Here is a 17,546-nt window from a genome sequence, read left to right as displayed (position 1 = left end):
ATATATCATTCACAAAATATAGGCAAATCAAAAATCCCTCTACCATCCGTCTATCAGTGGGGGGAGGTAAGGTGCCATCACAATTTCATACATATTCACAGTCCGTTATTATTTTAATTTGTGATTAAAGGTGTTATAGTAGTGTGAGTCGCTAGCTGAACAGCCCTGTCAAAAATGCAGAGATGTATATGGTCAGAGCGCCGACACTGTGTTCTCGCGAGAGTCTCTTGCGCTGGGACTTTGGAAAGGAAGAAGAAGTTTGGCATTCGATTCTGGAAACGGTGAGGTGGTGGCTGTTTGTGGCTCCTTTATTGTTTTGTGGACTGTCAGAAAATAACAGTCTTTTACATCTTAAGCGGACGGAGTTAAGCCTTCCTCGTGTGGTCGTGTTTTTGAGAGCTTCTTTCACAAAGGGAAATGAGCTTTTTGTTGTGAGTATACATTGCAAACTCTGCCTTTGTGTCTGTGTTATCAACTTGCTTTTGGAAGCTACTGCATCATGTGCAGCACGTCCTGCATCGACTGCGAGTCTGCACCGCAAGGCACATGTCGGCAGCTAAATTCGTTACTGAGCTAGATTGTAACTGTCTTTTTTTCTCATGGTAAAATATCGAATGGATTAGCGCTATCTTTGCGCTTCTGGATCTTAGTGACGTTAATGGTAGCAAGCTAATGTAAGCTTGCTAGCTAAGGTGAGGGTAGCCTGGGTTGCATGGTCCTTTTATCAAATCTACTGTCACTTTAAATGAATTAATTTGAATTGATGCTAGCTAGCTAGGTGAGCAAAAACATTTTTAGCCACTTTCTCTGATTTACTTAACTACTAACAAACGAGATGCAATCTAGCATCATGCGAATTATGTTTCCCGAAAGGTTTGCAACCTGGCTGGTAAAAACTGAATGCCTGGCATGAATCATCGTAATTCATTTGCTCACGTAGTTTGATATAATGCTAATTGATGATGGTCTTTAGCTATCAGACAAAATCTTTTAGCCTTTCACTTACAGTATATTTCATGGTTTAGTAGCCAAGTTAACTGGTTTGGCAGATCTAACATTAACTGTGCTTGCTAGCTTTGTCTAACGTGATCAGTTGTTTATTTGTGGTGTGCTAGTTATTAATTAATTTAAAAAATCAACCAGCGATTGAGTATCTGCACTGCTTCTACCGCAGGGCACTGATGGTCGAAGAAATTGAACTAGCTAGTTGCTGCTAGTTACATCCGCAGCCTACGCAAAAATGGACAGCTTGTTTTCTGCTTTTCATTGGTATGGCTATTTTGGCCCAGTTATAATTTGCATTATGATAAAGTATTGATGCTAGCTAACCTTACCGTCAACTATTCGGTGTAGAAGTGGAGATGCCCAATATAACATAATCTATTCTGAACAGTCTCAATTCTACCCCTTTAATCTGTTAAGGAACACATGCATAGCTTTCCATCTTGACCACGAGAAAGACGCTTTATTTATGTATCCACTGTTTTCCAAGAGCAGCTGAACCCCTCGACTTCACAACCAACTCAAGACAAAATGTCGCTCACAAAGCTTGTGTGTGGACTGTCGCACACAACAAGGCACCAATTTGGGATATGCGTTCACTCGTTCACTTTGGAAAGTTACTATGGTGTCCTGTGCCATTTCTGCTGCACATTTTTATGTAATAACTTTGTGTGTGTCCGCATACCGCATTAGTGTTTCAGTATGTACTTATATAGGTCTATTGGGTTTACTGGTGCATATGAAAGCTTGCACCATCTCACACTTGGTGTCTCGCTCATTGAGGTGTTTACATTATATTCCAGACTGTGTTACCTCACTGAGATTTTTATTTGTGTAAAATCAGTGAAGTGCTGATGCAAATTCAGGAATGACAATGATCTGATACTCCCAGCAGAGGCCTGTTTACACAAGAGAAATGGATTGGCTGATATAAAATGTGTAATACTTGTATGCTTGAAAGCTGAAATGGTTCGTTTTCTCTCAGTTGCAGTAGTGAAACAGGAAGCAGGTATTAACTTGTCCTGACATTCTGTTCATTTGTCTTTTGCTTCTCCATTTCAGAAAAGAAGGAAACGTGCTTAGACAGCAGCTCTGACTCACACCCTGACATGTTTTTCTTCTTCAGATGTAGCTCATGTCACAAGATATGTTCATTTGTCTTTCAGTGTTCCTTGAGAATAACAACGTGTTCAGTGTAGGAACAGAATGACATACAAAAAAAACACAAATACACTAAAACAAAATAGACTATATTGGGTAATGGTAAATGGTAAATGGCAGGCATTTATATAGCGCCTTTATCCAAAGCGCTGTACAATTGATGCTTCTCCATTCACCCATTCATACACACACTCACACACCGACGGCGATTGGCTGCCATGCAAGGCCCCGACCAGCTCGTCAGGAGCATTTTGGGGTTAGGTGTCTTGCTCAGGGACACTTCGACACAGCCCAGGCGGGGGATCGAACCGGCAACCCTCCGACTGCCAGACGACTGCTCTTACTGCCTGAGCCATGTCGCCCCCTGTAATGGGGTAATGGAACTCAAAGTATGATTGGTAGGGTTGATATAATTATGCAGCTATTCTGGTCTGACTGACCTTTTAAGTTGCATATTTGACTAAAAGTGAAAGGGCATATATAGTACAGTAAATGGTCTCCCTGATTTTTAGACCATGTTTAAAGCTGTGCTGTCCTTAACCACGAGTAGACCTAGCCTTAAGCCTTGAATATTTATTCATTCTTACCCATCGTTTTGTTTCCAACCAACACACCTAATGTTGTGAAAGACATGCTAAAAGAAGCACTGAAGAAAGAAGCATTTTCTCTCAAAGCAAAGAATGGTGTGATTGGTAATGTTTAGCAGTAGAGAAAGAATTGTGGTATTTGAGCATTATAGACCTCATGCATTTAGCTCTGGGCCACACAATCTGTATCTTGATTTACAGGCAGATTGTGAGTAGAGATTGTGGGAAATGTGTACAGCGTTTACATGGGCAAGTGTATACAGAGTAATAGAACTATGCTGCTAACAGCCTCAAATTTGGGTTGTTTATTTCAGGTAAAATAGTATTATTTTAAGTAATTTCACTTACAGCTTCATATCAAAGAGCTAGGCAATTTGCATGAAAGGACTCGGACCATAAAATAAACCCAGACAAAAGAAAGCCAGTACGTATATATCAGTAAGGACTTGTACAAAACCTTGTACGCCACAATCAAAATGTTACCAGCATTTGGCTGATGGCAGGTGTTCATTTCATACCCTGTCTACAGTATCAGTACAGAGTACACATTTAACCCTGTTTCACCCTGTTGCATGGGTTAGCCTACATGTTGGGGCTGAAGACTGTCATTAATAAATATTAATAAGTAGATATTATGCAAATTAGGCTGTGGATCTCTGCTCCTAACCAGTAGGTTTCAAGTTTGAATCACAGGAAGGGTGTTGCAGTGCCCTTAGACAAGGCCATAACATTGAGTCACCTTTGTAAATAAGTTGGATAAAGTTCCTTTGGACTATCTGCCTAGCACATAGAGTATTATGCAATGATCTCCAATCAGTCACATGACTCATCTTTCGTAATGTGTCTTTTTATGAAATGTGTAAAAATAACTTCCTGTAAACTTGAATCTTATCATAATGAAGTAACATCACATAAGTGTGTTGAAATTTATATCCTACATTTTTCCTTTTTCAGTCTCTCTGAAAAAAATAAAATAAAAATAATAATAGTTTACTGCGTCAGTTGAGAGATGAAAGCGGGCGATCCCCTGTGTGTTTTTAATAGCGCTGGCCTCTGAAATGAGCTGTGAGAGGAGGAACACACTGCCTCCAGGCTGTCCCCCCCCCATCCCAGATCAGGCCCCTGTTTAATGGCTTTTGATACGGAGCTGCTGTCGGCCCCCCGCCCCAGAGAAGGCTGCAGTTGGCGGAGTGGAAATGGGGTCTGTTTTCCGGTGCGGTCTCTCGGGCGTGTTCACGGCTGGGCTGGAGGGCGGCTGTAGTATGCCGTGCTGCAGAGCGGTTCACTCACTGTTGATATGTAGCTAATGGGAGGCGTTTCGGTAATTACCGGGTCTGGAGAAAATAGAATGCAGCCGTGAGATTTAATTACAGCCCTAACTCTGAAAGATAAAGATCTATGCTGTGCAGCCTCTGCCTGGGTCTATTACGTTTTTAAATGGCAGATCTATTCCTGTCCTTCTGTGGCACCGGGAGATTTGGTTGCGATGGTTCAGAGAAGACGAATGCGGCTTGCTTTCTTTTCTTTCTCTCCCCCCCCCCACCATGCCCAACCCCCTCCCCCCCTTGTTATGTGGCGTGTGAGCAGAAGTGGTGGGTGCCCCGGGTATGAATGTCCTGAGGTCCAACTGCGGCAGGTGTAGAGAGGGCCCAAAAAGAAAAAGCGACTCTTCAAATGTTTATTTATGTGTGGGCTTGTAGGACCCTCTGGCTCATGCCAGCAAAGCATCTGCAGATAGTGTGCACTCATCGCTTTAGCCATAACTTTTCTATAAACTGATTGTTTTGTTGATCTTTGTTTTATTTTATTTTTTATGTGTGTGCTGCTGATTTTCCTTTCATGCCTACCCTGTCTTAACATTATTCACACATTATTTATTTATATCAGAGATGTTCTAACATCTTTCACAGCTGTGGAAGCATCTCTACACAGATAAACAACGTGTGAATAATGTTGCATAGGTTTTGTTTTGTAGTCTGGAGAAAGGTTAATTATATTTCAGAATAGAGTATAAAGTAGCAGAAGGATGCTTAGAGTCCTGATGTTTTTGGTGAAACCCCAAGTCAAAGCACACGAGAGGTTTTACGCCAGCCTTTGCGAACGCAATCAAATTGTGAGAAGAAATCAATATCCGCTCGTAAGCGGTTTCTGTGCAGGATGGAAACATTCCAGCTTGTTTCTATTTCTTAATGATCTAGCACAAAAGAGCCAGACCTCTCCTGTCCTTCCTCACACCCAGAGAATGTGCCTCATCTCTCTGCTCGACACACACACAGAGTCCTGCTCTCTGGAGAGTGTGCAGTCAGCACCAGCGTCCCCCCCCCCCCCCCCCCCCATCCCGCATGGCTCTCCTTTGTTTCCCCCTGAATGGGACCTCCACCGTGTTTACCACGACACCTTCTGACCGGAGCGTCGTCTGGAGCTTCCTCCAGCCAGACGGGCAGGAAGTGGAACAGGGCTTCTGAATGAACTCCCAGCAGATGGCCTTTAATGAATAGACATGTAACAATTGCCTCCTGCCTTCCTGGAATAATTAATTGGCTGCAAAATCTATAAATAAATACCTCTGCCATTTTGTGTGAGAACTTAATGAGATGGAACTGGGAAAGAGCATCTTGCGGGGAGTCGTGTGACTTGTTAAAATAGAAGCTGGTGAAGAGTTCATGACCTAAGGGAGCTCCATTGTCAGCGAAGGAACTTGGCTCAGCTAGTAGTGGTATTGACTGGTATTGACTGTTGTCTTGTTTGCTACTTTTATGTTTTAATGATTATAATTATCCACATTGAAATCTAGAGCTGGGTGGAAAAACTCGATCGAGCATTGTCCGTTATTTTATGTGACAAAATTGATACTTGGCACCTGTGTATCGATCTGTAATCACTGAATTATTAATATGCACACTGAACCTTTTGTCATTGATTAGCTGTCATTAATAATGAAGTGATTACAGATTGATAGGAAAAGAGGAGAGATTCGAGCTCCTCACGGAGCATGCAGGCGGGCGCTCAGCGGAATCCGCCCCCAGGGCTGCGTTGGCATCCAGGAGTGGAGAACTCATTGTTGTTTCAACTCGTGATAATGAGCAAAATGACATGAAAAAAATCATCATTTAACATGGCCTGAAGCTGCACTGCCACACCTGCTTGACACCTACAAGCTGCCGTTTCACAGACAGACAGACACGTGGCTTTGCCTTAAACCCGGCACGCCATCGTTTAGCTATTAATGGTCCAGCATCTGTTGGTGTGTGTTAGCACTTTTTCCAATTTCACTTCTGTCTAAGAGAGGCTGAAATTTAGTGGTACACTTTAGTGGTAGATAAAGGCGAGCATTGCTGGGCTGAATTGACCGTTCTCCTCGTTTTACGGTTGTGTTGCATCCTTAACTATGAGTGTAAAAGGGGTGGTGTGTTCATTGGCCGTCTCTGCTCCATCCCGCAGTTTAAGTCGCTCGTCAAAGACGTTCAAGCCCAAGAAGAACATTCCGGAAGGGTCGCACCAGTACGAGCTGCTGAAACATGCGGAGGCCACGCTGGGGAGCGGGAACCTGCGCATGGCCGTCATGCTGCCCGACGGCGAGGACCTCAACGAGTGGGTGGCCGTCAACAGTGAGTGTCCACAACCTGGCAACCCCACCTTAGATAAAGGGTCATATATTGCAGTGATAAATTTCTCATTGCATTTCTGTTACATCCATTCTACCATTACACCTCTACAGCCGAGTTCCCCTGTGATTTCTTCCCATTGGGATTTTTTTTTTTTTCTCATGTTGCGGGTTCAGGCCTGGCGTTTCCCCTTTTTTCCCCCCTTCTGTTTCTCTGACAACATCTTTGTGACGGTTGTCTGTAAACAACGGTATGCAAATAAAATGTTATGAATTTACCTTTTAGCATTTCGCATTGAGTGCTTGTCTCTACTTGTAGCTGTGTACATTTTACATTTTTGGTCAGAAGGACATGTATGAAGAAGGCTCTGGAAAAGTGATCAGTCTTCTTTCGGAAGAATCACTAAGTACATGTCCTGGCACGGTTGGTGGATTTCGGAGTATGTGCCTGTCACACCTGGGTCAAACATGTAATTATTTTAGATTCAAATAATTTTCCATGTTTACTGAGCTTGTCTTGGGTATTGGAACCAATGAAATACTCACAAAAAGTGCAGATCCCGCCTTCTTGTCCTCTTGGTTGGCTCAATTGCACCAGGCAAAATAAATCGAACACAGAAAAAAAAAAAAAAAGTTTTTGAAACCAAAACCATTACATAATTGACCCAGGTCTGGTGCCTGTTCTACATGGAAACATCACTGTTCTGAACAGTGTGTTGTAGCCTTGTTCTGCAACCAACCTGCATTGAATAAGACTCCAGACACGTCTCAACTGAGCCGAATGTGTCCCTTGAGAGTCTGAAAGTGATTATAGCTGAAGAGTACTCTGTGTTCGGATTTATCGTAGCTAGGAAAGTAATCGTCTGAGGGGAGGGGGAGGGGGGTCCATAAGGACCGGAGTGCTGAGCGGGGGGGTTTCTGGAATAATCTTATTTATAATCACAGCACAGGATGCTGTAGCTAGTGGCAGTTACCACCATGGAAAAATGAAGCTCACTTATTGAGGTCAGGAGACCTTACTGTCCTGGATGTTGCTGGAATGGCTGCATAAACACAAATAACTAATGCAAAAAATATATTTAAAGATCTTTAAAGCTTGAATGCATATGTCGGTCCCCGTTTTCTCTTGGATCTTGTGAAGCATGAAAACATATCGGCCCCTCTTCTCTCTCATTTTACATTACATTACAGTCATTTGGCCGACACACTCATCCAGAGCGAGGTACAACATGGAGCATAACCAAAACCAGGGACTAGTGCGCTGAAAGACCCTAGAGGGACGTACAGTTTCAAGTGCTTGGAATGACTACAACGATAAGGACCTGTGCCTTGTAGATTAATCTGATGACAAAGGATTATATCTATAAAGCCGTTTTAGAAAACACAATGCCAAGAATAATAAGCTATACACATATGCAGGAACAACAATAAACAGCTTGCATATCCAAAACAAAAGTAGCTGTAAAGAAATAAGCGGAGTAATAATTAAAAAGCGTTGTATACATAATTTTGAGAACTACAACAGTTAACCTAATCGATTAGAAATTCCAGGGCGGTCGGGAGGGGTACACATCGCACATCTTGTAAACATGAACACATGAACACATACTCCATGTCGGGCCCATACTCCATACTCCCTCTCTCCTGATGGCTCTGTAGTTCATTGAACCATTGTAAACCCATATTGATTCTCCACAGTGTTCTGGCTCAGCCTCCCTGATAGATTTCCCCGGGCAGTCAGGGTCAATGGGGCTCTCTCTATGGCCAACTGACCCGAATTTGAAATGAATAAATAAACAATCCTTACCAGCAATGACTTCTGACTGTGGCTGTGGCTGGGGCTATGGATTGTATACATGTGCAAGAGAAGGAAAGTGGAACGGAATGATGTTTGGCCTCAGAGGTTAATGCAGCTCCTGGCATGAGGCACTGAGCTGGAACTGGTCCTGGAGTGAGAGTGACAGTGGATCTGAGAACACTGGCAGGCCCTGTAGATGTATCCATTCAAAATGGTGCCTTTGTGTTGGTGTTTGGGTTTTTTTGTTGTGGGCTTTTTTTGGTCTAGAATATGGTACACTGATTTTCACATTATTATTATTATTATTGAGTCCTCCACATCTTTGGAGGACTTTTGATACATGGTCACTTTTTATTGGTGTAGCCTAGCAGTCATGGATCAAAATAATACATAATATGTCCTTTATTGGGGCTCATCATAACTTGTTTAAGTTGAACTTGACACAAGGATTTTGCGGGCTGTATGCTTGACACCTGGTCTTAACCAATTAGGCACTGGAAAGGGGTCTGGAGAGAGCGGGTTTTCTTGATGATACTTCACGTTCTTCAGCTACTAAGTAGTTTATTAGCGCTTATTAATAATAATAATAATAATAATAATAATAATACTATGCTGAGCCAATGACCACATGGTATCCCACTATACCGTGGTTTCACTGTAGTGTTGAGGCCCATCCACACCAGGAACTATAACTATAATTGAAAACTAAAATGATAAGTTAATGTGAGCATCCACACTGATGAATAATAATTCTGTAAATATAGACTCTGCTATGTCATCTGCCATTTTGAATGTGACGCTCTGTACATTTGGAGGGACTTCGATTGGCTGTCAGTGTTTCTTTCGTTTCAACTCTGAAACCGCTCTTAAAGATATGCCGTTCGTCAGTGTTGATATAGTTGTATTGTGGACGATGTATTTATGGTTTTTGTTGAAGTTGTAGTTCTTGTTGTCTGCTGTTGATATAGTTGTGTTGTGGATGATTTATTTATAGTTATTGTTAAAGTTGTATTTCTTGGTGTCAATGTTGTTGATATAGTTGTGTTGTGGATGATTTATTTATAGTTATTGTTCAAGTTCTAGTTCTTGGTGTCAGTGTTGTTGATATAGTTGTATTTTGGACGATGTAGTTATAGTTATTGTTAAAGTTGTAGTTCTTGGTGTGGATGGGGCATTAAGCAGCTGGTGGCCCTGTGTCCCTGGAACACCGCAGGTCACCTGAGGAAACGGAGTGGAATGTCTCTGCAGGGCAGAGCTCCAAATGGGGTATTAAATAATGGTCAGGGACGGGTACTGTGGGTTCAGAATGAGCTGCAAACCTGATTGATTAGGCCTGCCTAGCTGCTCTTGGGCAAAGTTTGTTTAAGAAAAAAAAAAAGGCTCTGGGTGTACGCTGCAGATATGGAAAAGGATCCATCAGCTTTGAACAGCAACAGCAGCTAGCTCCGTTTCAGATTTCACCCAGGTTTCTCGGTGTCCTAAAGGAATGACGGACACACGTGGGGATTGTGTTGAGTGATCTTGGCCTTGTCATGAGTGATCTCACCAGCACTGGTTACGAGAGTTTCCTGTCTGAAGGTGCTAGTGTTTAATTACTTTACACTGCCTTATTAAATTAACTGAAGTTCGGACTTTGTTTAATGCCACAATTCTGTTAGTCAGGGTAACTCAAGTCAGCCAAGAATCACACAGCCTGATTCTTCGTCCTCCTCATTTGTTCCAGTCAGTTGATGGACCACTGGTCTACCTAAGCTGAAATTCACATTTAATAAGATGAGCAGAGGGAAGTTGGCATGCAAAGCATCATTCAAACATGTATTTGACATCCTCCCTGTTCCACTGTGTCTGTGATTTTTGCGTGTAGACAAATGAGCTGGAGAATGTGTCTCGGCATGTCGACTTTCCCCAGAGACACACCCAGCTCAGGCGGAGCTACAGCCAAGGGCCAACGCAGCCAGAGCCAGATAATCAGATGGAAAATACCCAGGATTCCTGTCGGTCGAGCTCTTTATTTTCCCCGATTTAGATATGTTCTGTGTACATTTCCTTTCTATGTCCCGGACTGAATGAACTGCAGGACCACACTGACATTGGTGTGACTGCACTGAAATCTGTGGACACAGTTACCAGCTGCTTAATACTCTCCACTATTTCCTTTAAGGGTGGTGGGATGTGATTTGAAGGCTGGCACAAACTCAAGGTCATGCATTGTACCAACGCTTGCACCCCTCGCTGTCCGCAGGGACAAAAACTTGGGTGTCATTGAGGCCTAGATTTTCAATGATCAGCTCCTTTGTGCTGCACTGAACAGATGGCTACCTTTACTTAGCCTCACACGATGTGCCATATCCATCCCACAGGCATCAGGGCAGCTCCCAAACCGTACATTTGTTGCTTTGAATTTCCGGGCCTTGACAGCATTATCCATCTTCAGAAGTTATTTGGCAGAAGGTGCTTTACTTTAATTAATTGTTAATTTTAATGGCTGCGACAGTGAGTTGGTGATTAAAAGTATCCCCTGATAGATGAGCAAAATCATAAAAAAAGTATTGAAGTGCCCTCATAAGCCACAGATGCAGGAAACTTCAGAACAGTCTTTCATTTTGCAGAAAAAGTTAAGCGGCAAAGCGGCAGTGTCCACCGTGTTCGGTCCTATATATCAAAGCTGTGCCCCACTCATTCTACATTGCTGTCTGGGCAAGGTCTCTGCGCCGTAAGCACTTTGTGAATGACTGATAAAATGAGTTTGGTCTGGCTCTGAACAGTTCTTTCCTTGATAATTGGGCTAAGATCTACAAGGAGATGTCCTTCATCCTCATTAAATAAATAACTCCAGGATTTCTGGCAGGACATGGAGTAATAATTTACCAGAACTACGGAATTACTTCTCTACTGCTAATTTTAGCACACATGCTACAACTTGCTACTGTTAGCCGGATTCTCTACATAATGCGACCAGCTGGCCCCAACCCTGAACTCTGAGCTCCGATTCTGGGTTGAATAATCCTGCTTGTTCTATATTTTTACACTGTACCCCCCAAATTACTGTTACTTTAAAACACTAGATCCTCTGAGTGCATTTTATGGTATTTTTGTCGGTTGATGGGGCAGCTATCGGTTGTGGCTCTGGTCATTTGGTTCGGTCTCCGCTTGTAACCCATGCTGCTCAGAAACTGATACTAAATATTGTGTACTTAAGCAGTTATGCATGGAATATTAAACATGAATGGCATGAAATGGTTGTTACACGGGCAGTAACATCTGTAGGTACCTGCAACACTGAGTTTGAGTGCCTTCTGTTTAGACTTTCTGTGTAGCTGTCAATACTCTATTAAACACAGGCAAATGTTAATTGCCCTCAGCTTTTGGTACCCAATAGACTGGACACAAAATAAATAAACCATAACCAGAATTGAACACAAATATGTACACAAACCAGTCATAAGACCATAGGATTTCTTAAGTTACGGTGTGACACTTGACAAATTGATTTCATTTGTATGTTCCCAATCTTATTACTTTGGGTTGTAGGCTAAGTGGCTAGCTTGTTAGAGTGTTAGTATAGGGGAATTTCAGTGTGGCTCATCTTACCCCAGCTAGCAAAGGTCATTTGTCATGCCATCTCGCTGCATAGAAGAGCCATTTTAAAGTGATAGTGCTAAACGGATTTCACTGTAGTGGGTAGGTGTGTTAGCCGTCCACTCACCCATAGACCCTGTGTATCTTGGCCTCCTCAGCTGTAGACTTCTTCAACCAGATCAACATGCTGTACGGGACCATCACTGACTTCTGCACGGAGGAGAGCTGTCCCCTCATGTCTGCCGGACCCAAGTAAGCACCCCACCTCCTCTGTCTTCCAGACTTTCCCCTTTACTCAATCTAGATAGTGTATTGTCTTTGTAAAGCATTTTCTCCTTGGCAAGTTTACCAGATTTTTTTCTGTTAAATATGTGTGGTTTTCAGTTGCATGTGTTTATATCTTTAATGTTTTCACACCTAATTACTTCTATAGCAGTTGTCCTCACTCCTGGTCCTGGAGAGCCTGCAGGGCTTTTGTTGTTACTCAGCACTTAATTGATAAATTAAAGTGGTTAATTACACGGTAAACACGGCAACTTGGTTGCCTGGGTCTGAATTTGTTGCTGAATTTGTTGCTGCGGCTCTCCAGGACCAGGAGTGAGGACTACTGTGCTAGAGTTATTAGAGATTGTGCTTGTATATTAACCAAATCAACTGTCATTAGTATTATGATTTTCTCTCCAGATTAATTGCATGCTGAAATAATGACAATGTCCTGATTGATTTAATTTCATTTTGTAGGTATGAGTACCATTGGGCTGATGGAACCAATATAAAAAAGCCAATCAAATGTTCCGCACCCAAGTATATTGATTACTTAATGACCTGGGTGCAGGACCAGCTCGATGATGAAACACTGTTCCCTTCAAAAATAGGTAGATCCTGCTATTCTGTTTCATACTCTTAATGCCCTTATCACAGGTATGAAAATGTGCAACCGGTGTTTCAATTTTGTCACAAATCTGTAAAATGAGAGATTTCTCTGTATGTTGTCAAGGGACGGGGAAAATTTATGCAAATATGCAACATGAAATGAGGTTCATTTGATGAAAGGGGTCCATCTTTTTGATGTATTTCCTGTTAAGTGCTCATCACATTTTTCCACCCAAAGCCTAATTGTGCAGGCAAACCTCCATCAAAGGAGGCGTTTAGATCATAGGCATTGAATCAGGGTATGAACCACCTAAAATGTTTCTACCCTGGATTTAGGGTCACCATGGAGTCCTCTCACCATCGTCTCCCCTGATTTTAGGCGTCCCCTTTCCGAAGAACTTCATGTCGGTGGCGAAGACCATCCTGAAGCGTCTTTTCCGGGTGTACGCCCACATATACCACCAGCACTTTGACGCAGTCATCCAGCTTCAGGAAGAGGCCCATCTGAACACATCTTTCAAGCACTTTATCTTTTTTGTTCAGGTAACTGTTTTTATTCGCTGGGTGTTTACAGCAAGAGTTCTGCTTCTGTCATCATATCCATTCTTGGACCATGTTAGGCCATGGCCTGATTGTGCATTTGATTTGCTGCAGTGTACTTTGGGGTTCACATAGATTAACAGAGCTACCTCCTTGGTATTCAACAGAGCTAGCTCTTTTTTGATAACCCTAGTTCAACAGAGCAAGCTTCTTAATTAGCCTAGTTCAACAGATCTACATTCTTGGTAAGCCTAGTTCAACAGAGCTACAGTCTTGGTTAGTCTAGTTCAACAGAGCTAAGGTGCTTCATGAAAATGCAGAATACTTAACTTTTCTTTTCCTTTCAGGAATTTAACCTGATAGACAGGAAAGAACTAGCTCCACTGCAGGAGCTGATCGAAAAGCTGACGTCCAAGGACAGATAAACAAATGGAGAGAAGGAGAACTCTCACCCAACGCCACTCCACCGATCTCCTCCAGTCTCCCCACCACCCCGGCTTTGTTCTATGTGCTACACTACGTGCTAACGTTTTAGGGGAATGTTTCTGAGAATCATGGGGGTATGCAGGAAGGCACTCTTCGGTGCTTAGCTGGGTGTTGGCAGGTCTTGCTTTAGGCATGCGACTTTAAACTCGGTTCCACAGTGGCGAGTGAATGCTTGATTTTATTTATTTTCTTATCCCACTGGTGCCCTAACCCCTCTCTGAGCTCCTGCCCTTTGACCTTTTCAAGTGCCTAAGAGAATTCACCATGTAATTGTAACAGTCCCCCAGATTATAACACAACCAGCCACAGATTCAGTGTGGAGACAGGAGGGGAGGGGCGGTGAAGTAGTACAGCCTCTTTTTAAAAGGTATGATCTTGTTTGCAGCATTCCGTTTTTTTAATCCTTGGCATAATCATCAAAAGTTTGAAAACCTGATTTTACTTTCTTTGCTTTTCTTAATTAAAGCAAAAAACACAAGGCGGCTTCAGTAAGCTGATTCCCAAATTGTTTTAATAGCAAGTTTCTTTTCTCCAAGCTGTAGAAATGATGTGAATGTAATGGAGAGTTTGACACTGGAAGGAGTTGAGATTTTGCTGAAAACGACAGTTCAGTGTAGTTGACATGGCACTGTCTCATCGTCCCCTTTTCTGCAGACCATAGCAGGTGTTTTTATGTGCATTGACTATTGATTTTAATTTCTAATGTGCCATTGGCCATATGTACCTCATGTCGTTTTTCACTTGATAAATAACTCTAAGCACATGTTCACCAGATGAACCCTTTTGTTCAATCTGTTCCTACTGACTCCTAAACAAGTACGTTTGATGATTGCATTGTGCATAAAATGCTCATTTTATAATCTGCACCTGCTCTTAAGTGGCATGTTGCTGTTGGAAGCCATAGCAGAATTGCATCAAAAAGCCACAGGTGTGACCATATTATTATGGTCGGTTCCCAATACGACAGAAGTCCCAGGACTTTCGTACCAATGGGCTGTTTCCACGGGTTTTTCTAACTGCACACACACAATCGCCAAACCTTATTTGATTTCAGTTTTATCTTTTGCAAATCTCTTATTTTTTCATATGTAGACACTTGTACACATAGAGGAAATACAAATATATATATAAACAAGTACATGCAAAACTATGCCAAACTTAATGTACAGTATAACCTGCAAGTTTTGCAGACCAATATACCTAATTCAATTTCATCTAAATGCATACACTTCTTTTGCTGATTTCCTCAATATTTTGGTATAAGTCCAAATGTTTTGGCTTGGATCCAGAATGCAGCTTTCGTCCTGTAATGTGCATTTGACCTTCTGTTTAGAAATGGTTTCTAACTTCCTATACTTCGAGGAATGGCTTACACAACTCTTGCTAATGAATTGGCACAGGCTTGTACAAATACATTTTGTACAGCACACACCCACAGTATATCGGGTTTAGGAAAGGTGTGTGTTTGCCATTTGTGATAAAACAAATAGCTGTGAGGCTATTTTGGTATTCTGATGAAATACGAATTTTGTCCAACTCTCCCCATTGAACCCCTGTGTGTTCTACATCCCCTCCCTCTGCCTGAGCTTCAAATGAATTCGCTTTGAAAGAGCAAATTAATACTGGCATGTATTTGGCATCATTTTTCTTTAAAGCCCTTGAGAGTACTTTCTTTTAAATGATGTTCTCACTGTAAAATGATAAAATGAAAGGTTTTTTTGTTCATGTTGCTTTGAGCTAGTACTTTGAAGTGGTGTTGAGCATAAGCACAATTATGGAATAGTTTCTATAATGGAACAACAAGAACACTTTTATTCTGTATTAATGTAACAGAATTACCATCTCTTAATTTTTGTGTCGGTGGTTGCCAGCAAAGCCTTAAAAAGTGACACTTATTTTCTGTTATTTATTTAGCAATTCTGTTCTACACTGCATTTGTGTTACCAGAGTGGTGCAGGTGTTCAGTTCTAATTTAACTTTTATTTTGATTGTACTTTTCTTTTTGCTTCTTTGTTCTGGCAGGGTGGAAAAAAAAAATTACCAGCCATGCAGATTTATTAAAGATATCTGCCCCCCAGGTGAATATAGGTAGATATCACTTACAGGTCAGTTTTTAATTTGCAGCTCATCAAACCTAATCAAATGGTGGTCAAAAACAGCCTTATTGTCAGCTTTGTTGCTTTGCCTGTATTTAGTGAATTCTTGGGCTCAACCCCTACCTTTTTATCCTTACAGCACCAGCAACAAATGTACTTATTTTTGAGAAGTCTTTGGTGGAAGGTGGTTGGTCATTGTGTATTCATAGCATTCTTCTGTCTTTTACGTGCGTTCAACTGTATTTTTTTTAACCTACTGATTGTAGTGCCCACCGTTGGCACAATGGCTTTTGATTGATGCTGTACTATAGAATGAAGGCATCCACATGATGCAGCATTCACGTGATTAAAACCCTGATAGCCAGCAATCGCATAAGTATTCCCAGACCCGGGATGTGGGAGAGCGGATGGGAATTGGCAACTCTGCAAGCAAGTCCACCTACAATAATGTTTGGGCACCATCATCATTGTCTTATAGTGTCTGCACAATGCAGTCCCAGCTGTGAAAGAAACCGAATTAAGGGAAAAGGTGGTTTGCAATGGATTTTTGAAATAACGATAGACCCACCCACATAGACCAAACACTTGGCTTACTATGCTATGTGTATGCGTTCTTCTCAGTGGTTTTGCAGTACAACGGGATCAGAATATGATTTATGCCCCTGACACCAAACCGCTTATTTGTCTGTTCTCAGTGCAGCCACTGACTTCTGAAATATTGCCTGAGTGAATCTGGTGATTCAAATGTTTTAATGAACAATAAACTACATTCAGAAATCATGTACTGTGTGTAAGAAGATGATTATCTTGTGTTTTAATTACATTTTTTTCTGTTGTGGCAGAACTAATATGTATTTAAATTATATCTACTGAGTTTCAATTGTTTTATATTTGAATAAATCGGGCATTTTGATATGCATAGCATATCGCATAGATGATCTGTTTCTCACAATCCTTTGTCTATATACAGTCCCCTCCAAAAGTATTGGATCAGCAAGGTGAATTCCTTTGTTTTTTCTATATACTGAAGACCATTAAGTTTGAGGTCAAAAGATGTAAATGAGATGACAGATCTGAATTAGATCTCAGCTTTAATTTAACACTACTATTTGAGAGAAAATACTGTACTGCAGCTACAGTATAAATTAGCTCTTTAAAGCCCATTTTAACTAATAAATCATTGTTTTTCTATCTATGACTTGCACACACTGCAAAATATGACTTACCAGGTACTGTCAAATGTTGTAGGCCTAACAGTTTTGCATTAAACTGCATTGTGTTTGGTTCCTACATGCCTTTGGATAGTGTAAGTAACTTTTTTTTTGTATATATATATTTTTTACTTATGGGTTATTTACTGTAGCATTTCCCAGTTAATGCAAAAATAATGTGGTGTCCTAACCTGAAGAAACAGCTCATTTTGGATAAAAAAAATGACAGTGCAAATTCTGTTGATCTGTGCAATGATAGCGGCACACTTTGGCAAATTATGTAAACAGACCTTTCCATTTTCTTAGTTGTAGTATACAAGGTTTTTCTTTTCTTTTTTTTTGACTACATTGTAAATACAAATGGTATGCAGTGAAATGAAACATACTTTAATCAATTGCAGGATTTTTGTGCAGTACGACAAGGAATGCTGTTTATAAGGAAATAAATGTTATACCAGATTATGTTGTGGTGGTCAATTTTTAACCAGAAATCCCTGTTTATCCCTAATTAGTTTGACACCAGCCAATAGCCAAATGGCAGCCAACAGCCAGCTTCTGAAACGACGGGGAATACAAATAATTAAAAACGCATAAATATGAAGGAACAAG

General features: G+C 41.4%; 1 protein-coding gene across 1 annotated transcript; it reads left to right on the top strand.

Moving 5' to 3' along the window:
- The first annotated feature begins 280 nt into the window (after nt 1-280).
- On the top strand, nt 281-16,506 carry LOC133140553 (MOB kinase activator 1B). Its single transcript, XM_061260571.1, has 6 exons — nt 281-431; nt 6,192-6,358; nt 11,890-11,983; nt 12,473-12,606; nt 12,984-13,147; nt 13,492-16,506. The coding sequence occupies exons 1-6, from the start codon at nt 418-420 to the stop codon at nt 13,567-13,569; spliced, it is 651 nt and encodes a 216-aa protein (XP_061116555.1). The 5' UTR covers nt 281-417; the 3' UTR covers nt 13,570-16,506.
- Nucleotides 16,507-17,546: the final 1,040 nt, after the last annotated feature.

Source organism: Conger conger, chromosome 11 (genome assembly GCF_963514075.1).
Source record: "Conger conger chromosome 11, fConCon1.1, whole genome shotgun sequence".
In the NCBI taxonomy this organism is placed as follows: domain Eukaryota; kingdom Metazoa; phylum Chordata; class Actinopteri; order Anguilliformes; family Congridae; genus Conger; species Conger conger.
This window is presented reverse-complemented; position numbering and strand designations above follow the sequence as displayed.

Bases quoted from the DNA above. Each gene is read 5' to 3' on its own strand.
- LOC133140553 (XM_061260571.1), top strand. The intron at 6,359-11,889 runs GTGAGTGTCCAC...TGGCCTCCTCAG, and splicing joins CGAGTGGGTGGCCGTCAACA to CTGTAGACTTCTTCAACCAG. The intron at 11,984-12,472 runs GTAAGCACCCCA...TTCATTTTGTAG, and splicing joins CTCATGTCTGCCGGACCCAA to GTATGAGTACCATTGGGCTG.